Source organism: Echiichthys vipera (assembly GCF_963691815.1).
Source record: "Echiichthys vipera genome assembly, chromosome: 1".
NCBI lineage: Eukaryota > Metazoa > Chordata > Actinopteri > Perciformes > Trachinidae > Echiichthys > Echiichthys vipera.
Window position 1 is genome coordinate 3,301,718 of NC_139826.1, and position 26,142 is coordinate 3,327,859.

At 40.9% G+C, this 26,142-nt stretch overlaps 1 protein-coding gene across 3 annotated transcripts in view; it reads left to right on the top strand.

Annotated features, from left to right (window-relative positions):
• cemip (cell migration inducing hyaluronidase 1) overlaps window positions 1-26,142 on the top strand; it is a 255,839-nt gene that overhangs the window by 120,789 nt on the left and 108,908 nt on the right. For all 3 annotated transcript variants that reach the window (XM_083918244.1, XM_083918245.1, XM_083918246.1), the window contains exons 3-6: window positions 15,622-15,759; window positions 19,053-19,191; window positions 22,802-23,038; window positions 24,114-24,293. In XM_083918244.1, the coding sequence (XP_083774370.1) occupies window positions 15,622-15,759; window positions 19,053-19,191; window positions 22,802-23,038; window positions 24,114-24,293 (694 nt within the window). The remainder of the gene's footprint in view (window positions 1-15,621; window positions 15,760-19,052; window positions 19,192-22,801; window positions 23,039-24,113; window positions 24,294-26,142) is intronic.

Consider the following 26,142-nt stretch of genomic DNA (forward strand, 5'->3'; position numbering starts at 1 on the left):
AAAATACACACAAAAGCAGTGCAGTGTGTATTTGATGCATCCTCATCACATGCGGCCATCTTGTCAGGACTCTTGGCGTCACTTATACACACACTGGGTAGCCCTGCGTGTAAAACTGTGACGCTGTTTGAAACACAAGGTACACGTGGTCTACGTTGTGAATTTGTGCTTTTCTGTCTTTTCTGACCTATAGATGTAGTTATAATGTTTAATAGTCATGTTAAATAATACCAAAGCACCAAATAATGAAGTCCTTGCATTTAGATGTGAGCCCTGCCCACCGTCTGGGTTGGCTGTGCTCAGCTCTAAACTCTAGGGTGTCACTCGCTATCAACGACTTCTTTGAATTTCCAGGATTTCTCTTCATAGAAGAAGAAGAAGAATTACTTTATTTATCCCACACAGGGAAATTGAATTTTTTCACTCTTATTATTATACATACATACACACACACACACACAGGCCCGAAATACACACATGCACAAACAGGGCCCATACATGCAATTAGGGAGAGATGCCAGAGCGAGGGGGCTGCCCGTGACCAGCGCCCCGAGCAGTTGGGGGTTCGGTGCCTTGCTCAACAGCACCTCGGCAGTGCCCAGGAGATGAACTGGCACCTCTCCAGCCACCAGTCCACGCTCCATACATGGTCCTCACGGGGACTTGAACCAGCGACCCTATGGTTCCCAGCCACCCTATTGGTCATGATGCTACACACAGGTTCAAATTGTAAGCTGTGCATTCAGACACTTTTATGGTGTTTTGGTGTTTATTTTGAAAGTTAGCCTGTTGAAGCTAATGTTAGCATGTTGCACAGCTAACTTGGCTAGCTAACGTGGCTAGCTAACGCGGCTAGCTAACGTGGCTAGCTAATGTGGCTAGCTAATGTGGCTAGCTTCCATATAGACGTGTTTTCAGCTGCTGATGTAACTGATACCGGGAAATGTTTTGCCCCTTACCATATATGGATATGGTAAGGGGCAAAACATTTCCCGGTACGCAGCATAAACAGTTGACCAATAACAGCAGAGCAGACCAGCCAACCCAGCAAACTGGGTTGAAGCTCAGACACAGTCTGCCACACAGAGGTGTTGCATGGGTGCTGCAGCGATGGACAATATGAGAAATATAATGTGTTTTTTTAAAGATGGAAGCATGTTAATCTATTGTAGTTGACCTGAAAAATAATAGGGCCTCTTTAAACAAAACTATGTAGTTAGGTTTGGGTAACAAAAGCAAAAGATGGGTTGGGTTACAATAGGTGCATTGACGTAACTACTTTGACGCACGGAACACTCACCGCAGCTTCCAGGGTGAAAGTCCGGTGTTTGTTTTGAACCATCCACCACCCCAACCTCCTCCCTACATGGCCTTTGTTGCCCTTAATCCTGGTTCACTTGCTCTGAGAGTCTGATCTGAGGGTCTAATATCGCTGAGGATGGGTTTAAAGTTGAAAGCGTGGTACGTTTAATACAGACACTCAAGGGTGCCTCGTGTGTTGGTCTCAAACACAGGGCCGTGGTGGTATTTGACACACTGGGAAGAACCACAGGCTGTGCAGACTGTATGTTTGTCTGTATGTCATGTGGGAAAAGCAGGATTCTTCTTCTCCAGACAATCAGTCATACAAACAAAACAGAGATCTAGTCAAACGTGTGTAAGTGTGTGTGTGTGTGTGTGTGTGTGAGTGTGTGGGTGTGTGTGTGTGTGTGTGGAATAGTGCTCAAGGCATTGTAAAAGTTCTTCCTCTTTCCACTAAACCCATATCTCTTAATTGATTCCAACTGCCTTTTTGCTATTGCAGCTTTATTATGGCTGCTAACAAAGTGAGCTGTAAGCAAATCTTTCTCATCACGGCCCGAAGTGTGAGACAGCTTGTCTTTTTATTGGAGGTTCGAGGGGCTACATCTCAATGAGAAGCTCAAGACACAGAGAATGACATCATGATAGAGGAGTAGAGATGGAAGTAATAATATGAGATTTTCATATAAAATAATATTATTCCTCTCTGGGTAACTGATATAAAACAACAGTGACTTTTACCTTTTCAGGTAAAATGATGCCATGCTCCTTTATGGATTTCGGGAATTATCTTACCTTATCTGCTCATAAAATCTTCAAAACACATTGGGTTTTTTAAATTATGCATTGTCTCTAAGGCTAATAAAAGCTTGTTTTTTATTGTCCCGAAATTTTAACATATTTTTCATCTGACAGCAACAACTAGGTTCTTGCAGCTTTTTCTCTCAGTAAAGTCACCTGCTGCACACAATGGGATGTGTTTCTTATTTCTCTTTGTATTGAAATTTACCATAAAATTGTGGAGTTAGCATGACAAGCAGGAACAGCCCCAGGATTAGGCTCCATCTCATTTATGTCTTTCAGGATAGCACTGTTTAGTTCAGGCGATTATGGTGACCTGAGTGAACTGGGCGAATCAGAATTATTTGACTGAAATGCACTGAACACAGGATGAAATCACAAATTCTAATACCTGATACACCAACCCGTCCTCATTCCAGCCCGTGACATACTGCTGTTTTATCAGAACACTCAATGCTCTGGGTAGCCCTGTGTCTAAAATGGTAGCACTTCACTTTCAAATAAGTGAATGATTAACATTGTGAAACAAATTAAACTACATGGTTGGGGGACAAATTCACTTGGTTAGGGTTAGGAAAAGATTGTGGGTGGGTGAAAATATGTGCATTTGTCACATAACTACAGTAAATGATACTGTGATGATACTGGTTTTAATGACCTTATAATAATAACCCAGTATCATTGCTGTGAGGTTTTGTTTCTGTGAGGTTTAGAATTCTGAATCTCCTGTCTGCACAACTACATTTTCCCACAGTCTCCTGGGTGAAAGTTCTGTGTTTGCTTGATCCATCCACCACCAGACCTCCTCCATACACAGACTTTGTTGAACTTAAATCTGGAGCACTTGCTCTAGCGTCAAAAACAACCACGGATGGGTATACATTGGGTGCAAGCTGGTCCAAGCCTTGTGTTTCTACAATGTATCAGTTCTCTGACCCCATTCTTTGCACAGATCTGAGTTTTTAAAAAAATTGGCATTGTCATTTTACCTCTTTCCTATCAACTTTGACCTTGACCTTATTTGGACCTGAATATAGTGTTTTGAAAGAGTCTTATGTAGGATCCACAGACCAGGTTGGACTATTATTGAGCTGATATCATGTAGTATAAACTCCTTCAGCAGATAAAAAAAAAAAATCTAAACTGTCCCAATTTTGATTGATAGGTGATCTTATAGAAATATGGCCAATGTAAAAAGTCCATCAACCGTGTTACTACCGAATGAGTCTCATGGAGTCATTGATTACCTTGAATAATAACAATTAACTTAAATAATCTCTGGAATGTACATTGCAGTAGCACAGCTACAGTAAGGGCTTGGAGACATAGCCTGTATAATAAAGACGGACTAGCTTCAGGATAACTGTCTTAAAGCTGCTCTTTACGTCCAGCAGGGGGAGACTCCACTGGCTCCAATAAGAAGTGTGATTGTATAGAAGTCAATGAGAAAATTAGCCTAAACTTCTCACTTGTTTAATTACAGCAGTAAACATTTTCCTAATGAGTTTACATTTTCAATCTCTAGTTTGTAAGTCGTTTTCGTTAAAGCATGATGTTCATTTAGTAAATGATGGTCCCATTTAGAGTCAAACTGACCATAAAGCAAAGGATGCTTTAGGGCGGGGATACTGTGTGATTGACAGGTCACCATGCTAGTGACAGGGGAGTTTGTGTTCAATTCTGAGAATATTTGACCATCACAGTTGATGGCTAGTGCTAGCATTATCTGGTAACTTAGGGGAAAGTGCCGATTTTCAACCATCTCTGAATAACTTCAGCAGATGGCCCCAGCGACCGGAGCTCTTCATTACCCTTGCTTGGAAGCAATACTGGAGACAAAACTTTACAACAGGACCAAACCTCCATTAGTTAGTTTTTTATGATCTGTTCAAAAGTGTTTAAGTTTCAATGTTGGATTGTTGGTTTCGGAAAGTTATAAAATAGCCAAACACGGATTAGTTTTTCTATTTCATTAGATGATAGTTTAATAATCCCTGCCATCAGGAAATTGGGACTTTAAAAAAGAAAACAGTAAAAGACTGCATAAAAAAGTGAAAAGCAAATGAGGATGATTTATAGTGATTAGAAAGACAATCCTCATATTCAGGCACATTAAGTATAAATATGTAAATGAGAATGTGCAAAATGTGTGAAAAATATAAGCACTAAACAGGCTTTAGCTCATTAGCAAATGTGTTGCTGAGATGAATTTGTTTTGTTTAGTATGCCATCAGTTAATTTCCTCTCCATTTCACTCAACCATCAGCACAGTGCACTTCAAAAACCCATTTGAGTGCTCAGACTTCCTATTTCAATTATTTCAGAGCTGTCTGCACTGCCTATGTGTAGCAAAGCCTTCCTTTTCTTTCTTTAATGCAAAACTATGCTGAAGTGAGGTGAATTGCATTGAAGTGCACTCATGGAATGGATGACCAAGAAATGGCTTTAACCGTAAATATGCTGTACGTTCTATACGAGAAATGCAAAGCAAGCAGTTGTAAGGGGCTCTTGTAGAACATTATACAGAATGAGAATAAAACCTGGTCCTCTTTATATCAATGTAAAGCCTTAAATTAAAATTCTGTCGTAAAATCATCTCAGAGTATTTCTCTGCAAATACATGCATCAAATAAGCCATCGAGACAAACATTTTTGTGTTACAACTATTAATGGAGAAATCCTGGAGAGTTGCTAACAGACGAATGTGGCTAACATTGATTAGCTCTGGACAGCACAGTGAAGGCATTAAAACGTATTTTTTAACCACTAATACTGCTCATGAAAACACCAAAACGCTGCAGTAGCATGAGAAGAGTCCTTACACATTAAAGCTATGGTCTAAGATTGGGAATATTTAACATCGGTAATTATTATTAACATCGTTTATACAGTGATTATGGTCTTGTAGTCTGACCTACAAAATACGAATAGCAAAAAGAACCAAAAAAATCCATTCTGTCTATCAGCCTTAGGCCTGCATAGAAATTGGCCTATGGGAGCCATCTGTCACAGAAGGCTCCCATTGGCTCGTACACTCCATCCTATCTCCTCGTACTCCTCGTCTCCCCTCGTCCCCCCTGCTCCTTGTCATCCCATCTAGTCCCCTCCATCTCTGTAAACTCTAAGCGGCTAGTGATTGTCTTAACAGCTCAGCTACCGGAGCTTCTGTTACCATGGAGAAGGAAAAGAGCAGTAAGCAGCCTCTGCTCGCCCCAGCGGTCAAGGTTAGAGAAAACTAAAGTGAAGCCAGGAAAAGGTAGAAATGTGACCTACATAGACACCAAAGAGGAGTCAACATCGGGGATTCCTTTGAGCGGTGGAGAAGGCTACGCCAGGATTTGGGACTGGAAACAGAAACTGAGACACCAGACTTCTTGTTGAACATGTCATTTTTGCCTTTTATTGTGGTAGATGTTACATAAACAGCCAATACTCGCTTGTGACTGTGAATTGGAGCCTAAAAACAGTATCTTTTGAAACCAGGTCCCTGAAGATTTGAAAACGCCCCCCATGGCGTTATCGTCTGCATGGTGAAACCGCATACTTTGTTCAACGATGGCGTCATCGCCCCACCTCTGACCTCTAATCCCGCAGCATCACATAACAACAACAGTGCTGCTGCGTGTGAGGAGAGAGACGGACCCATAGACTGTTTACTGAACTGGACTCTGAGCTACATGCATGGGAATGAATTAGGCCGAGCACAGATTTCTCCCTTTTCCCTGATGCTCTGAATAAGGAGCTAAACTGCTCTCTACTCTCTTTTTCTAAATCAAGTTTTTAGAAGGTGTGAAAAGTCTCTAAATCTAGTGAGAAAGTGGCGCCTGTGAGGGCTTTGGGATGGGGAAGGGGCTCACAGCAGCACCCTCCGCTCGTTGAAGACACTAACTGCAGAGTGAATGGCGCATCAGAGTCCAAAACAGCACAAAAGTCTCCACTAACACCAGAAACAGTGGACACATTTCTCTCTAGGATGGAGGAGGATTTGGGAAGTCTCCAGATTTGGAGAGAAACTCTCCGGAGTTTGTATTCTCCACAGCGTCTCCCCGTCTCTTCTTCTCCTTGTTGGAGTATTTCTGTGGTAGTTACAGCGCCAAAAAGATGTTTTAATGCCATTACCATACTGCCCCGAGCTAATTAGTGTTAGCTAACAGCCGGCTGTAGCGACCCTACCGCTTTTGTCCGTTAATCGTTCATACGTGAAAAATTGTCTCAATGGCTTATTTGATGAGTGTATTTTTGCCGAAAAAACCCTGGGATGATTTTACGCCAGAATTTCGCTTTAAGAATGATCAAAAGCTATTAACTTAAGAGTTAAAACAGCTTCTTTAAAACAGAATAACTATGACACATTGTTCTATAAATTTGCTCCTACTTATAGCAGAGTGTAAGAGTAACATTCAAGAGCAGCTCTTAACAAATCACTAATCATATACTGTGGTAAAGGGGAGCCATCTAGACAGGATGTGCATGATATCTACCCATCCGTATATTCTTAATATACTTATTCTCTGCAAAAACATGGACATTTTCTCTTTTTTTGTAACTCAGCACTCTTAGATTTTGTTATATACAAATAAATAAATCAGAATGAGATCATAAGGAATTGTCTGAAATTAAAACAAAAGGTAAACGTAACTAGAGCAGGAAAAAAGAACTGTTGGTGTTAGACGAAGTACACCCGAGAAATCCTACAATAAGGACCATTCAGTACCAACTGACAAGTGCAAACAGTGAACATGTACAGCACACAGTTGCAAACAAAATCAATGTAAGCGTAAGTCTCATCGTTTGCACCTTGCAGAATGAAAAATAAAGAGGTGTTACGTTAAATCGAATGTTCACACCGAATGCGAAGACTAGGCACCCTGTTCTGTTCATTTCACTGCAGCAAACATTATTCATCATGACCAATGATATTTTGTACAGTAATTTCAAACTATGTCTCAGAGGATGTGTTTCTGTACTGCGCTCAAAAGGATCTATTCTGAACCAATCTCAGAGACCTCTGCAGCTCTGTCAAATGTAAAGGTGAACGTTTGTGAGTAAAAGTGCTTTGATGCATTGAAACTACAGCACAGTTTACCTGAATATACCTGTATTCACCCTCCAACTGAAACATTCGTCAAATTCCATCATCAAATAAGCCATGGAGACAATATTTTTCGTTTATGAACGATTAACGAATAAATCCAGTAGGGTCACTAACAGCCGTACGTGGCTAACACTGATTTGCTCGGGGCAGTATGGTGCAGGCATTTAAACCAACTTTTTTTTACTGCTCATGATAACACCAAAACTCTGCAGTAGCATGATAAGAGTCTCTACACATTAACTGAAGCATCAATGGGCTCCTTCCTTTTGGATTGCATCTAGTAATCGACTTTAATGGACTTTACTAGCTGATCCCAGCTGACATCGGGCGTGAGACGTGGTACACCCGGGACAGGACGCCAGTCTATCACAGGGCACATAGAGTCAAACAGAGACAGACAACCATTCACACTCACATTCAGACCTACGGGCAATTTAGAGTCATCAATAAACCTAACCCCTTCATGTCTTTGGACTATGGGAGGAAGCCGGAGAACCCAGAGAAAACCCATGCAGGTGTGGTATTATTTTGAGCAGTATTAGTGGTTGAAAAAACGTTTTAATGCCTTCACTGTGCAGCCCAGACCTAATTAGTGTTTGCTAACAGCCGACCGCTGATGGTGTTGCAGCGACTACCGGATTTCTCCGTTAATTATTCATACATGAAAAACATTGTCTCGATGGCTTATTTGCTGACCGAATTTTCCGAAAAAGACCCTGGGATGATTTTACGTTTTAAGTCCCCCTCCAGAAAAGCCCAGTCTCTGATTGGCTCATGAGAAAATTATAGCACACATTTGCAAAGGTAGTTCTCAAGCCATGGGTGAGCTACTCAGGTGTCATATTCTAATGAGCTTGTATGTGACAAAGACAAAAAAACAGTCATGACAACAGCATAGCTGATGTTATCTGATTTCAAGCAACCACCGACACATTCAGTAAATCACCACAATAGTGTAAATATAAACCCACCACACAGTGAATCATTAACATAGCTAGTTCACTTATAGGGTGATAATATTAAGCCAAAAGGAAACATTAGGGATTATGGATTGGACATTATTCTGGCTGCATAAAGTTGAAACTGCCCGCCCTGTAGTAGCAGAATAATCAACAATCCTGGCCGGCCAGCTGTCGGCGGTTGCTTCTGAACCGGTTCCTCTGTGAACTGCACAAGATAAATGCTGGGGTTGTACTGCTGCGGAGAGCCAAAAAACAAATTATATCCACTGTTGTCTACTGATGCATTCCCTCCACCACAGCAACAACAGAAGCACTTTCCTGACATCGTGGTTGCAGGTATTACAGTCTCTCACAGCCTGTAGGCCTGTAGTGCTCCGGTGCTGAACTTGGAGATGCAGGCCAGAGCAGGGAGGATCAGTTTATGGACGTTCATGACAATAATCACACTGCAGGTCTTAATGCTCAAATCTGATTTTTTTGTTTGTCTGTTAACATTAGTCTTTAAATGTGGCCTGTCTACGGATTGCTGTGTGAACAACTTAGCCCCTGAAGTGACCGACATGCACAGTTGATCATTGACGCCACAACGGTGTTTAAGGAAGCGAACATGGCAACGGCAAACAGACTTCATGGTTATTTAGTTGGGAGGGTTGTGCAAGACTGAGGCAAACAGGAGAGAGAAAGAGTGAGGGTAAGACACGTGTTTATATATGTTGCACAGGTGATTATGTTGATGAGATTCAGGTGGTTTGCTTTCGGAGGCGTAGGTGGTGGAAGAGGGGTGTGGTCCTGTTCCTGAACCTCAGTTCTAAAAACTATATTTGTCATTCATTTACAAAACAGTGCAGCGCGGGTCACAATGACATCAAAGTCACATTATTTGCAACCTGGCTGTTCAGATTGGGGTCGCATTAAAAAAATCCTATACGTATCTGATTCAGTAGCACATTTAAAAGAGGCCTAATTCTGATTGGAAAATGTCCGATTCAATGAGACTTGTGCTGTTAAAACTGTCAAAAGCAAATCAGATATGGGTCACATATGAGAGGAAAAATCTGATTCAGGTCACTTGGAACTGCAGTGGGAACGGAGCATTTGTCAGGAAAGTAAAAACAACCCAGTCCAAACAAGCAGCAGAACAGACTGAAACCTGCCCTTTGTGGTCCAGGGAGCATTTTTAAGTTTAACTCAAGTTTTGGAACTTTGACTGTGTGTGTTTAACATGGAGATTACATCATACAACTATCTTAATGAGAGAAAATACTGATAAATTAAGAGCATTTAAGAGCAAGGTTATGAGTTGTAATAAAAGCAATCGATTTTTATCTTTATCTTCCAGTCCAAAATATTACCTTCAGCAGTTTAATATATACAGGCGTAGTCCTTTTACACAGAACAAGTTACACAGTGGTGTTATAACATCTCCAGCCTGCACTGTGTTAGCATCTGTGACTGTGATTGTCTTGGATTCCATCTTACCCTCATGGGCGACTCTGAAAAAGTAATGGTTTGGAGGCCTGCTTTTTGCATCTTTATGATCATATAAACCGTTTCTTAATCATCTTATTCACTCAGATGAAACAATTCATTTAAATATTTTAATTACTTAGCTAACCAGAGTGGTGTCCTATAAATGATTTACGCTCACAAGGATTCAGCACCCAGAGCTCATTAGTGTGGAGTATTTAGATTTGTTTTTTGGTTGTTTTTTTATTTTACTGGAGCTATTTTTGATGATTTCTAATATTTCTGCTTATATTGGTAAGGTTGTTTTTTTTTGCTTCACTGATGTGAGGTGTAGCAGACAAACAATATGAAGCCTCAGTAGGCTGTTGGTTGTTGATTGTACAGCCAGATGCTCAAATCAGGAACTAAACTGTGAGCTGTGGTGTTTTAGAATGGGTCTACCATCACAGCTTACAGCATGAACACACCACAGTATAAACAGTGGTAGCTCAAGACAATAATGCAACAGCTCTCTTAAAAATATTATTTTAATGTCAGATATTATCCTTTCCTTGCCTGAGGAGAACTTGAGTTGTGAGGAAACCTTGTGCAATGCTTTGAAGTCTTTATTTCTCATGATTTATTTTTCTGGTGTAATTCTCCCTGACTCACCTGTGTTGATGGTTTTCTGATCAAGGTCAGACACAGTTCATTGTGTTGTTGGATTAAAAAAAGAACCTCAAGCAAACCAGAAGAGCCAGTTCAGCAGTTTTCTTCCCAGCTGTCAAACACTCCAGAAACTGACAGCCAAAGATCTCTAAGGACTGACTTCAGACGCTCAATCAGAAATATGTGTGTGCTGATGAGGAACTTTTTACTGTATGCTGTGTATAGGGTTGTACTTTTGGTTTCCTTTTTTTACATCTTTATGCATAAGAGAGTAAGTTAATGCATTCATCTTCAACCGCTTGTCCCTATCAGGGTAGCGGGGGGGCTGGAGCCGATCCCAGCTGAAATTGGGCGTGAGGCGGGGTCCACCCTGGACAGGACACCAGTCTATCACAGGGCACATAGAGACAAAAGGAGACAGACAACCATTAACACTCACATTCACACCTACAGGCATTTTTGATCCATCAATTAACCTGCATGTCTTTGGAATGTGGGAGGAAGCCACAATATTTCTTGATACTGAGGAACTCTCCAACCAGTTTCAGATATGAGAACTCACAGCACCTGCACACCAGAGCCACAATGTTTTCACTTTTTCCAGCTTTAAAAGGTTATTTTTGTTGTAGATTGTGGGTGTCCATCAACACCACACTCAACAGTCAATATCTATAGTATAAAATGGTCTATATATGGGTATTTATACCTTCCTTTATTCATGTTCCTGTGTGAATGTACTGCACAGTACACCATAGTTTGACAACACAATCTTAATTCAACGTATACTTGCTAGTATAGTAAGCCAAGTTGTTATGGACATGGCCAAGTTGTCATCATGTGAACTGCCAAATCAGGAATTCTCCAGTGTGGACATAATGATGACATCACTTTTACAGCTGTGGGTAACACATCAGTAAATCAGCAAAGATCCTCAACAAGAGACTGATTGAACACCGTAAATTATTGCTTTCTGTGAAACCCCAGACCAAAGAAGAAGAGGACAAAGGTCATAGATTAAGACTAAGTGGACAGACGGAGAAGGAGTGGGACAATCGCAGTTGATGCAGAGATAGGGGTTACCATCTCTCCTCATATACAACCACCTGCTATCATGTGAGCAACACTCCTCATATATATCATCAAGATCAATAACAAAAACATGTAAACATGTGCAGTGGAGTTTAAAATTAGAGAACAAAGTATTAATATTGATTTATTCAGAAATAGACACTTCAATACAAACCTTTATTTTGTGAAAAAAGCAGTGATTAAAATTAGAGAACACTTTCAGATCCCTCACAGTTATTGGTGTTAATCTGCACCTGGTGACAATTGACTTCATTGTTGGACACACCCTATTTATCTGCAGCTCTCCTGGTTACTTTGAAAGATGGCAGCTGCTCTAAGGAGACTGAAACCCTGAGACAGCAGGTTGTCCAGATGAAGGCCAAAGGGATGACCCTCTCAGCCATCAGAGAGAGGTTGGGCGTTCACAGTCTGTGATTCAAGAAGATTGAAACTTTACTTTACTTTGCTTTACAAGGACACAGATTCATTAAAGTCCCTCAAAAAGGCCGGTCAGCCACATAAAAAAAGTGCACGAGAGGACAGGATTATGAGAAGACTCTTAATGGGGAATCAGTTGCAGCTGGAGTTGTTCTCCAGTTCAGTGCTGAACAGGGAAATGATCTGTCTCTACACACAGTGTCTCAGTGATGAGAGGACGTTCAATTTATATGGGTCTGATGGGAAACATTATGTTGGGCATAGGACTGGGGGAAGACTGAACCCAAAGTGTGTAAAGAAGTCAGCTAACTCTGGAGGAGGAAGTGTCACGGTTTGGGGATGTTTTCTGCAGCAAGAGTTGGGCCTCTTGTACAGCTACATGGCAGGGTGAATGCAAATGTTTATGTGAACCTCCTTCAGCAACATGCAACACCTCCACTACAACTGTCTCCAATCAGCTGCAATTTCCATACAAGACAATGCCCCCTTTCACACTGCAAAACAGGTTAAGCAGTTCAATGAAGCTCAGAATATTGAAACAATGAAATGTCCAGAGTCCAGATCTAAACCCCATAGAGAATCTCTGGAAAATCCTTGGTGACAAAGTAATGTGTAAGAAACCCACTGCAGTTAGTGAACTGTGGAAGAGACTGAGTCAGAATGGACGCAGATCCAACCAGAGCAGTGGGAGAAACTAGTGATGTCCTGTGGGTGCAGATGGGCTGAAGTCATTCAAAGCTGTGGCCTCTACACTTCCTGTTCATTTTTGAATCCTAGAGAAGAAAACATTGTTGAAATCTTCTCTTCTGACACAATGGTTAATGTTCTCTAATTTTACTCAGTTCTTTAACTAAATAAAGGTTTTTGTTGAAGTGCCTTGGTTATTTAAAAAACATGCTAGTACAGCAGTGATAAACACACAGAGGATATTCTATCAAATTATGAACAGTAAAAAATAACAATATTTTAGAATCAATCAAGTGTTTGTTCTTTCTTTGATCTCCAGTGTACCTTACGTTAAAACTGTTTTTTCAAACACTTTCTAAGATCAAGAACTTTGACACTCAGTATGCACAGTAGAATACACCTGGGACACATGCTAAGATGGATCATTTATTGATATAAAAGAGAAGGGTAGGGAATAGCAGGGCAGCACATAAACACCTCCAAAGACACTCAGAGTCATCCAGAGCCAAACAGCCGTCACTTACAGAAAGCAGAAGCCAGCTGATTGCACGTCACCACCCATCAATCTGTTAGACCTCTGGGAAATCTACTTGGCAAATTTCGGTCCCCATCCAGTCACTGGCATTGATGGATCCATTGGTTGGCAGGGAGATGAAGTAACCAGCACACACACCGGAGAGCAACAGATTGAAACTGTATTGTGCAGAATGCACAGATACATCCAGTGTCACAGTGCTATGAGGACAACAACTCACAAACTAAATGGGTCTATCAGTCACTCTCACTCTTGCGTGAGCAATCCAATAAACTTGTGTTCTATTTTATCCCTGTTTAAATAGTAAGAGAGCTGAAAAGGTTACAGGTTAGACACTGAATGAAAATATCAGATCAGCAGAGAACTCAATGACAAACCTTATTAATCTGAGATGTTTTGCAATTTACAGATTTTGTTACATTTTATTTCTACTTCATGATTTCAAATTATTTCCCACAGTGCCTTCCAACATATAAATATTTGTTCTCTTGAGGGACTGACACAAACCAGAATATTGCTCTGATGCCTCTTTACAATTATTTCCCCCCTTAAACACTTCATTTAAGTAAGTACTTCAGATTCGTTCTGTATAAAGTAATGTTCCAGCTTTAACATCATCAGACAACAAAGCCTGTAAAGGCTACACCAGCGAAAGTATGCTGTAGAAGGTGTCCTTTGCTCTGAAGGTAGCTGATTATTTTGATCCATTCACATTAGAGGGACTGGATGGGTTCTACAAGGTTGCTTGTTCATACAGTAAAGTTTCTTTTGATTTCTCTATTCTTGAAAAGAGAATCGTGTATGTATTTGTTCTTTTATCACTGCTCTGTCTGCACACTGCTCTAGTCCATTTTTTATTAATCTGGTCTGCAGGCTAAGGTAGTCCAGTCAATTGCACTGGAATGTTCGCAGTGGTGGAAAATGTGGTTATTAAACAAAGGATGATTTAATTTGGGCTGAATGTTGGATTTTACATAGAACTGTTTTGTATACACATATAGGACGTAGCACTAGCAGAGTGATAACTATTTCTTTAATTTATAAATGATTCTCTGTCAAAATCAGCCCAACTCATGAACTGCTTCATTCATAAAACATGGAACTACTCTAGTATCAATTTAGGACCATTTCAGGACAAGAGGGACCAGAGCATCCCTATTTTTTTGACAACATTAAAAGTAGTAAGGCTTTCCTCTGAGCTGCCTGACTCATTTTTATATGGGAGGAAATGAGCTGAGAGAATGTGCAGCGGTGTTGAATGCAAGTAATGAGAGAAATAAAACTATATCTGATCTCTTCAAAGTGTTACGTTCTCAAACAGACATGGGACTGAAGTCATTTAGTCCAAGTCTTAAGTAAGTCCCAAGTCATTTCTTCTTGGGAAAGTCAATTAAAGCAAGTCAAGTCTTTACTTGAGGCAAGTCCCTTTTCCTCCCAAGATTCTGCAGTCTTACCTGGTGTCTGGTCTTTATAAAGAAAAAAAAACAGCGTACCTGTCAACTTATCTTACCTGCGCAAAAAGTATGACAATAACTGAATTTCTATTATAATGACTGATATTCACTTAAGTAAATAATCAACAAAAACGAATTACTTTATAAAAGTAAGTTTAAAATGTATTTCCTTATTTCCTTCTCAGTGTTAAAAATATCCCAACCTTTTTAAGGTCACCAAACAAAAAACTTAAAGTGAAATTCCAGGGTTAAATCATCACAGGGTCTTTTTAGGCAAATACAGTCATCAAATAAGCCATTGAGACAATTTTTTTTGGTGTATGAACTATTAACGTAGATTTTACGGAGAGACGCTAACAGCCTGCCGCAGCTAACACGGATAAGCTAAAGTACTGATTAAAATAACAGCAAACCTCTGCAGTAGCATGGGAAGAGTCCCTACACAGAAAACAAAGCACCCACAACGTAGTTAGTGAACCCAGAGTTTATTGAAAGAGTGTTTTAAAGACTTACCTACAGGCCCCTGTAACAGCTCCTCTCATAGTAAAGTCCATTCAAGTGGATTACCAAAGTCAATCCAAAAGGAAGGAGCCCAGTGATGATTTATTCCAGCAAAACACGTGAACATGGTGGTTTGCTGCAGACACACTAATCCCTCTGCCTCAGCGTCTCAATGTCCAGATTCAAAACAATAAGCCACTGGTTTATCAGAGCACGGCCATCGTATCGCAATGGCAGCCTATGAAAAGTTTCTGGGTTATAACCTTTCATTTTTGTTTCGTAGCCGGGAAAGATAGAAACACAAACCATTCTGTCTCTCTTCTCTTCAAGTTGCAGGCTAGTCGGTTTTACCCGTGCCTGCACTCACAACACACGCCCCCTGACCCCTGCTCCCTGAAATCTGCAAAATGTTTTGGTGCTGCAGGGAAAGCTGTGTGGGACTTTTCTAAACCTTTTACCATCTATTACTAATTTATAGTAAGTCCAAGTCACCGAGTCTCAGGTCCACATCTCTGGTTCAAGATCATTGCCAGATGATCTACTGTGGAGACAGATGCTCACATTTCATTTTCCTCCTTTACATTTAATTGATTACATCCAACGTGTCATGGATTGGCATGACATGCCATTTTCTTCAAAAAATGTATGTTCTGTCTCCTACAGTGTGTCCGGATAAGGAGCCAGGACTGCAGCCATGGATGCCAGGACACAGTGAAGACCACCGTGTTACCATTGGTTATGGCAGGAAGGTCCTCCTCACAACTTCAGCTACGGTCCACTCCATTGAGATTCTCAGTGGAGGTCAGCTAGACAAATCCATCTTCGCTTGTCTTTTTTTATAGCCCATGCCGCAAAATTGAATGTGTTGTCCACCAGCCAAAGTGCTAGTGAATGTTCAAACTTTATCAGCCACTCAATAGATTACCATTGCATATGTTGGCTGGTGACTGAAGCAAATCTACCAGCCACTTGCATATTTGCGTGGGAGGCGCTAATTTTGTACCCTGTTAGATTCACAATTCAATTTCAATTCAATTCAATTCAATTCTATTTATAGTGCCAAATCATAACCAAAGTTATCTCAGGACACTTTACAGAGTAGGCATAGACCCAGCAATTCCCCCATAGAGTACGGTGGCAACGAAAACCTTCCCTATAACAGGCAGGAACGTCGGGACAGACACAGCTCTGTGGAGGACGGCCATCTGTCTTGACCGGTTGGGGAGGAAGAAAAGGAGAGAGAAAGAGAGAAACACAAAGATAGACAAAAGACAGAGAGACTGACACACTTCCAGAGATGCAAGCAGCCAGCGAGTAACAGTAATTATAACAATATCTATAGTAATGTGAACATGACCCACATGTTATGGCAGTCTGCATAGCAGAACAGCAGGAACACGCACATCCAAGGTGACAGAACATGAAAATGAAAATAATTATGACAAAAATGATGAGTAGGGGCAATAGCAGCTACGATACAGCAAGACATACCACTGATGGTGTTTTTATGGCTACAAATTTTATAATTTATAATTTGTAAAAGTAGTGACAGAATAAATGACTAATAGTTATTGAAGTAGCAGGAGTAACAATGAAGTGATAGTTTCTTTATCTAATGTAATGTGACATATTTCTGAGTGAAACAAAATATGTTGGTGGGGTAAAGTTATGGGTTGCTAAAACATGGGTGGGGCTTAACAAATGGCTTACAATACAGCATGGCTGATATGGAGTGGTAAAGAGACACCTTGTGCTGTAGAAAACCTCAGCCACCCTTCCCCCCAATCATATATACTGCATGTTATACTACAGTATGCACAAACTGATGGGATTACATGTCAATGGAATTGTATCTTATAAGAATTCCTGTGACAAATTAATTGATTGATTAAAGAAGAAAAGTTTTAACCTCCTTTTATGATATTGGTGTTAGATACAACACGCTTGCAGTCTAAGACGGGTGGGTTTAGCTAGTCTCCCTAAATCACATTTGATCGCATAAACTTATGGCCCAGAGTTCAAGATGAGTCACCAGAAATACTGTAACATGTTACGTGAAGGGAAAAGAAAGGGATTTTGATATTAAAACCCTTAAACATAAGAGATAAGTGTTAACATAGTTATCATAGGGACATAGTATTAGAATTATTTCACTGTCTTTAAAGATAGGTATGTGACATTTCTGCATTAAGATGTATAAAAACAACTAGACCTGTTATATATTTTGCTGAGTTGTGTATTTGTATTACCTAAAATATTTTCAACAATTTTAACCAGTGAAATCTATAATTTTATTCAAGGTAACTGTCTGTTACATTTGTTCGCCTGTCAATGACATCATATCCCCTTTACCCCCTCTAAATTCTGGGGAATTATACTCAATAGCAGTAATACAGCATCATTTTTTAATTCATTGCATGCCATTTTGCAACACATTAATTCAGCAGAGACCTAATTTATTGATATGATATTTTTTATATATCGATCCAGAGAGAGCACATCCATGTTCCAAGCCTCCTGTGTTGCCTAGCTCAATATCCTCTTAATATGGCACATAAAGGACCTTTCAAAGGGGTTTATGTTCTCAGCAATGTTTTATGCCCTAGGTATGTTTAATTTATGTTTTCCTGGGTCCATATGTTTAAATCACCTACAGCTGAAAGCCTACTGATGAATGCCCTCAAATTTGTGAGCAAGACAGTTTTTTTAGCTTTAGACATTGATATTTCCACAGTGACGGCATTGTTCATGCCACTTTGTTCTGTTGCTGTCATGAACGGTACAGAGATAACACCAAAAAGACTGGACCCAATGCAGACACGGACATGGAATAAAAGTACAAACAAATGTTTAATAACAACTACAAACAAAATGTTGGAAACAGGAATACTAAGAACGAGACGGTCGAGGAAAAAGGAACACGGGAAACTACGGAGAGAACAGAAAACAAACACAACATTAGAATATACTTAACGACGGGAGCGTGATAACCACAATGAGAAAAGGAATGCCAATCCGGGGGAATAGTTTTACCAATGAAGGAATACAACGGTCCGGCGCTGCATGCCTGTCAGCTCAGGGTATAAGTAGTCTACCAGGTGATCAGCGTAACATGATGCAGCTTGGGGGTAACACACCTACCGGACCTGGACGACAAAAAACAAGAGGGAGACACATGCAGGGAAACACAGACAGAGGGAGACAAACTCACACGAAAGGTAGAGAGGAGGATACTGACAGTCTTGACAGTTGCAATTTAAATCTACTTATCTCTTACAATGTTAGTTTAGCCCATATCAAGAATGGGACCCTGGGATACTATGACCCAGATCCAGCTCACTATGATTTGCTATGCCATGCTAAATGCTATATACTAATAAGTTGCTCATACCAGCCACCAAGCTAATATGTACCCCTTGAGAGATCCCTTGTAGCAGAAATGACAAACTGTGTGTTTAACTGTTCAACAGAACATTCACACTCACATCAGCTCATCATCAGATGTTTTATTTGTGTTTGATAGCATTGGCTCATTGGTGCAGCATCTGTTTGGCTACCAACTCATTAGTAACATCCAAACCTACTCACTGAAGTGAATCAGATTGCCTTAACAGTAGGAACATATGCAGGAGGCGATGTTTGAAGTTCAACAGCTATTCACCACTTCACCACTGAGCTGGAATCATTACACTGCAGACCTAACACAGGTGGTTAGCTACATCTGGTGTGTGTGTGTGTGTGTGTGTGTGTGTGTGTGTGTGTGTGTGTGTGTGTGTGTGTGTGTGTGTGTGTGTGTGTGAGTTTTGACAACCTGAGTCCAGGTCCCCAAAATGGTAGAAAGACAAGTCTGAGGGCACTGGGGCATGAATGACCCGCCAGGAGGTTTCATCACCACCTCTCCCCCTCTCTCTCTCTCTCTTTCTCCTTCTCTCCCCTTCTCTCTCTCTCTCTCTCTCCTCTTCTCTCTCTCTCTCTCTCTCCCCTTCTCTCTCTCTCTCTCTCTCTCTCTCTCTCTCTCTCTCTCTCTCTCTCTCTCTCTCTCTCTCTCTCTCTCTCTCTCTCTCTCTCTCTCTCTCTCTCTCTCTACCCTTTAGGAAAGCTGGTGATTGCTGACACCAACCGGGCCATACTGCTACGAACAAAACACATTCTGATTGGGAACAAAGGGGAGCTGCACATCGGAAGCCCTGACTGTCCTTATAAAGGCAACCTCACCATCTCCCTTTTTGGAAGGTACAGCTGTGTGAAGTCTACTATGAAAACAAAGTGATGAGCAGCAATGCAATTTCATTTTCAAGACATGATGCTAATCAACATATTAACACAACATTAGTCAGTTTAACTATTCAAATCAACCAAGTGTCATCTGTCATTAAAAATCCACTTTGTCTGTGTGGTCCTTCTCTGATATGGTCAAGGAAATTCCTTTGGACTGATTAAGTATTTGTTGTAAAACAAATTCGGTCATCAAATAAGCCATCGAGACAATTTTTTTTGTGTATGAATGATTAACTGAGAAATCTGGTAGGGTGGCTAAAAGCCGAACCTGGCTAACACTGATTAGCTCGGGGCAGTACGGTGAAGGCATTGAAACGTAAGTCTTTAAAACATTCTTTTAATAAACTCTGGGTTCACTAACTACGATGTTGGTGCTTCAGTTAATGTGTAAGGACTCTTATCATGCTACTGCAGAGGTTTGGGGTTATTTAAAGCAGTATTAGTGGTTAAAAAAGCCACTTGAATGCCTTCACCGTGCTGCCCCGAGCTAATCAGTGTTAGCTAGCAACCAAGCCACTGCCGGGATTTCTCCGTTAATCGTTCATACACAAAAAAAACTGTCTCGATGGCTTATTTGATGACCAAATTTCCCGAAAAAGACCCTGGGATGATTTTACACCGGAATTTCGCCTTAAAGGATAAGCCCGGCACAGATTCAGATTTTCCTAATGTCGACAAATTTAATCTAAAGACCAAAACCAACAACGCATTGCCCTTATCCATGACTGTCACACTTATAACTTTTGGTACTTTTGATGCTATCCAATCTGGATATCGGTTCATATTGAAACACATGGGGCCTCATTTATCAAACGAACGTACCGTGCGTACGACCATTTCCTGGCAAACGTCGGCATTTATCAATTTGGACGTGAGCGTGAGCTACGATCAAATCTCACGGCTGGACTGAGGTCGTGTACGCACATTTCAGCCTGTGTATTTACAGTGCAGCACAGCAAAACCTGTCTGAAAAAAATGAACAAACCTCAGCTGTCATTAAGCATAAGCAGTCACATATTAAGAACAGATCAAAACGGATTCTTAAAACGAATAAAAAAAATAAAAATTGAGGTTGGAGCGAACGATTGTACTCATGTGCGTCTGAAGGCACCATCCATGAATGATTACGCACTCATCAATCGCCAAAACTACCACTCGATAAATGCACAGGTGGTTTGTGATGCCAAGCTATCGCTTTTAAACGTGGTGGCCAGGTGACCGGGGGACACACACGATTCTTTTATATTTCAAAACAGCTCGGCTCCAGCCCCCCGCAACCCCGACATTGAATTAATGAATGAATGTGTTGGCGTGTGGCTGCAGCAAGACGCACTGCAGAGTCAAAGTCATCTCCTCGGTTGGTGGCTACCCTCGATAAATTGCATTAAATCAAACAAGGTATCAGATGATTAACATCTTGGTATGGTTCTTCTAGGTGACAAAGGTATTCTCTTACGGAATACCTAATAACCCCGCTGGCAAACCCCGCTATAGAGCAAGAGCGCCGGTGTTGTGCCGTATTCAGCACCCCTGCCGTGAAATGCACCCCCTTGCATTATAGGTGATATTCTGGATCAGAAGGCTGTTGTTTCCACCTAAAAGAGTAGTTTATATACAGCTAACCCACAACGGTCAGAAGATTGGTTACTTACAGTCTTTAAACTATTTTAAGAGTTTAAAATCACAAACTTGGATAATAGCGAACACAAAACAACACCTTTTTGTATGTTCTGTGGAAATATACTGCAGCCATAATTACTAAATGAATGAAATGGATCTTTTGAGCAAGTTGAATGTATTTGACCCAGCGTTTCCTAAATATAATCCCAGCTTTTCTTGCAATTCATATGTTCAAAGGTGTGTGCTTTTAATTGGGTTACAACTGTCAACAGTGCGCACAGGCGCACTCGGGTCACAGTGGAGCGCTGCCGTTATTCTTTTCCATAAAGCGTTTTTATGGGGCCCTTTTATTCCATTCTTAAGACTGACAAAAAGCACATCTTTATTTTGCTCCATCTCGGATGTCAGGATGCCGATCTGTGTGTTGGAGAAGTTTCTTTTCTAACCTGCGTTCCTTCTCTCCGTGTTTGACCTCAGTGGGCGAGGCCTCCGAACCTGGAATATTCAGGGGCGTAACATGTTAAAGACGATCAAATTCAGCCGCCGCATTCATCAAGGCCCCGCTTATTCGTACGCTGAGATTGGTCAGATACGAATGTTTCATAAATCACACGTTGGTCCTTTCCTACGACCAATTCTGCGCTCAGATCTGCGCCCGTTTTCACGCAAGATTGATAAATGAGGCCCATGGTGTTGAGAAACAACCTTATCTCTAACTGGAGTGATGTGTCAAGCCATAATCATAATGGCAGAACCGCTGTTTTAATTTTGTGGTCAAAAAACAACAGAGCCCTCCATGATTATGTGCACATCAAGCGTATTGTTTTGAATAATTATTCTACACAGTTTCTTTTCCACATAATCAGCTGTGTTGGACACTGACATAACGTAAAAATGTTCAAACAGCTCTGCAAAATATTGTGAATCACATACAACTTCTGGCTCTGTTGAGTGACCATCCATTCCTGCCTGATTCAGCAAGAGTTTAATAGACAGATGGTTCATCCAATCCCCTGCAAGGTATATTTTAAATATGCCTGTCTTTTTCCAAACAGTTTCTGATCTTGGCTTCTCAGATGGTTCTGTGTAACAAACCATCAGGTTAAACAAATCAATTTGCCCGATACTTTAGTTTATGACCAAATATACCTGCAAAGCCAAGGATATCCCTGTAACATGAAGATGAAATGTTACAAAAAACAGTCTGTGTCCAGCACACACAAACATATAAACTCTCTGACACACTAACATGCTAATGCTAAATTTAGATGATAAACATTATGCCTCCTGAGCTACAGCATCCTAGCATAGTCATTGTGAGCATGTTAGCATGCTAACATTAACAATAACCTCAAAGCACTTTACAGGGTTGGAAAGTCAGAAAGATTTGAGAGATAAGCTAACACATTGTTGGTTTTGATCTTTTCATGGGATTTGTGAACAATCCCAAAATTGTCTACCAATACTCACCCCTGTTTTTTCCCGTCACTCCTTCCTGCCAAATGCCACTTGAAGGCACATTTTGTTTGTGCCTTCATAAAAACCCACCAAGTGATAAAATATCTCAAATATGGTAGTCTGGCTTGTCAGTTGTATAGTGCTGTGATAAAGGGATGCACCAGATGTGCCTTTCTGCCATTTCCATTATTGGGCTTTGGGCCGCCCAAAACGATTGTGATTGGTTTAAAGAAAGACAAATAAGCAAGAACGTCTTTTCCCCCTATCTGAGAATAAGAAGCGGCTAGACCATACCCCGGCCAGACCATACCCCAGCGCTGGAGCATGCTCTGGCTATATGATACTATGAATATGGTGACATATGATGTCTATATAAGGGCCATGAATGCGAACACTGAAGCATGCCTGTAGTTCCATGCCTCAAATTTCACTTGTTGAAACTATTATTATTATCAAAATGTTTGTAATTCTCCCACACTGTTCTTAGATTGGATGACAGTGGTAAGGAACACAGCTACTTTGGGAGGAAGTACATTGGCGTGGGGACAGGAGGGACACTCGAGATCCACGGAAAAAAGAAGCTGTCATGGACGTTCCTCAACAAAACCCTCCATCCTGGAGAGAGCAACCAAAACAACTACCTGTTCCAGAGAAGCTGGGGGAGCCGAGGCATCATTGTCCACGTCATCGACCCCAAGACCGGAGAGGTGCTGCGTGATGAGAGGTGAGGGTCCCCTTGGAAGCAGAAGCTGCGTCTTGACTGCTGAAGAATCATGAGACTTAATTAGAGCTGAAACGATGTGGTGGCTGACATCTCATAACCACAGGGTTGTAACGAAGGAGACAAAAATTGCTCTAATGGCTCTGGCATTATTTCATGCAGGGATATTAAATGTAGAAATAAATGTCATCCTTAATATCCTTTCATGTTTAATTATCCATCACATATTTTTTTATTCCAAATGGAGGTCAGACAAATTGATATACAGCTTTTATTGTGGTAAATAGCTGTTTGTAATTTTTAGAGGAAGCAAAGCCTTAGACTGCAGCCAGTCTCTTCTAATCTCTTCTAGTCTGCTTACAGGTGACAGCCATGAAATGTACTCAATACATGGCTATAACAACAGTTAATATGCAGAGTCAACTGCAGTGAGAGATTAGAGAACAATTAAACAATAATTATAAACAGATAGACAGCAAATTTTGCTTTTAGGCGGGATAGTGTTTTAACTTGTAGATGTCATCAGTAGTTCAACTTCTATTTGGTCTTGTTTTTTTTATCTTGCGCTCATGCGAGGTTATTTTAGCCTCCGTAGTTCTATATATATTTCATCCAATAGCACGTCCACCCAAATTTCACCTTTATCATCCCAGGCCAGCCTCCCTTGTTTCTGCTCTCATTCTTTGGGGACTCTACCTTTTCCAGCAAGTAGTGCCAGCTGTCCACCTTGGAGTTAATTGTCTCTTGAACACCACTTTTAACCTCTTAATTTTACCGTAGAGCATCTTCAACTGCCGCAGCACAGTGTTTGAGACTACAGAACAACCATCTTTCTGTTTTTTCCCCGGTTATATATAGAGCTGTACATATACTTGATTTCCATTCTTAAATTACTACCTATATACTTGTCAAGCCTAGCTCATTCAATTCCACCATTTACCAATAATAACACCGAAGCCACCGGCGTCATATACATCATAGTACATATGGGTTTTCTAGCCCGTCTTTGTTTTGGGGTGAACAGTAATCATTTGGTTTCTTTCCCTATTCCTCTTTGAACCTCCATCTACTCCCACAGGTTTGACACATATCGTAGTAAGGATGAGAGTCGTCGCCTTGCAAAGTATGTGGATGATGTGCAGGCGGGGCTCATACTGGCCATGGTGGTCAATGATGAGGGCTCCAACAACTTGGAGGACTTGGCCAAGAAGAGCCTCTCCAGGCTGGGCAGCCAGCACATCCGTAGTCTGGGGTTTCGGTGAGCTCCTGAAATATTTTTATTTAAAAATTAAATAACATCCCTTAATCCTCTGCCAACTTTTGACATTTTAATTTTTCTGAAACAAATACAAAACTAATGTTTATAACAAAAAAAGTATGTATAGGTGAATCAGTATGACAACATATGGTAGTTACAACCTGCTGATCAGTACTATGAGCTCAACATCTCTGTTCAGTTCTTTCACTTCAAACTCATAGGTATTCAGCTCACACCACGTCAGGAAAGAAAATGGGTTATCTAAGCTCCCAGCACTATGTTGTCTGGAGCTAGTTTTTTATTGTCATCGATTGCTGTGAATTAATGAGAAAACATTACAACCTCAGGTAAGTCACAGTGTATAGTTTTGTTTCTAATTAATCCCTGCAGCTTTTTGGGACCTTTTATTACCTAATGATTATCAATACACTATCTCCCATATACACCTGCACAATCTACTGAATGCAACTGCCTGCCTTTTTATTCTCATAATAACTTATCTTTTGTTGTACTGGACCACATATACGAGAGTTAAAGGGATATACTATATATAGATACAGAATATCCATATATATACTGTATATATATCCTTTTGGCTCTGGTTCGGCCCCCACCGACTCCTGAGAAAAATATTTGGTCAAGTGGAAGAACTTGCCCTATCTAGCAGCCAAGATGTAGACATACAACTAAAGCAAGCCTTGATACACTCACAAGGGAGGATGTATGTCATTTAATGTACATGTGTGACACAAGATTGATGCTTTAAAGCGAGCCCTCGTGGTCATTCAAGCACACCAGCAACTGGTGTGGCACGTTCAAAACAACAATGGCGGCTCCTAAAGAGGTTAGCTAAGATGCTGCTAAAGCATCAGTTTGATCTGAAAGTTTTTCTTTATTAAAGGTAGAGAACAACACTGAAGGCTTTTCTTGATGGAAAAGATGTTTTCTGTCTCCTCTCTTTGGCGAGAGTTTGACAGACAGATGGTTAAATCAGTCATCTGCCAGTCTTCAAAGCCCTTGCCCTTTCCCAATCAGTTTCTAATGATGCCTTCTCAGATGTTTTGTTACACAAAACCATCTGTGGAGTCGGGTTACACACTCTCTCCTTCTTTAATGAAACTCTTGTCCAAAAATTTTCAACAGAATTCCATTTCTAGGCAGCAGCCTTGGCCCTTGTTAACTTCCTTTCAGTTTATGTCATTCAGATGAACTCGAAGAGGAAATAAACCAGGGCACATTTTGAATGTTTATGTATACATCTTTGAAAAGATCTATAGACGAATCCGGCAAGCTCTTAGTGTGTTTCAGTGCTGTCATTAGAAGTGAACCTTTTCTACTCTTACCTGTTCTTTTTATGCAGCATTACTTTTGACAACGGTGTCTAGGAAGCCGGGGAGAACCTGTGCAATTCTCTGCTGCTCCAACAGCAGTGGGAAACTTCAATTTTGGAAAAAGACTAAACCTACCTCATGAAGAGTGCCCCTGTCTGAGGCCGTACGGTCTACATGGATTTAAACCTTTACCTCATGAAGAGCGCCCCTGTCTGAGGCCTTGCGGTCTACATGGATTCAAACCTTTACCTCATGAAGAGCGCCCATGTCTGTGGCCGCACGGTCTACATGGATTCAAACCGTTACCTCATGAAGAGCGCCCCTGTCTGAGGCCGTACGGTCTACATGGATTCAAACCTTTACCTCATGAAGAGCGCCCATGTCTGCTGGATTCAAACCTTTACCTCATGAAGAGCGCCCATGTCTGCGGCCGCACGGTCTACATGGATTCAAACCTTTACCTCATGAAGAGCGCCCATGTCTGCTGGATTCAAACCTTTACCTCATGAAGAGTGCCC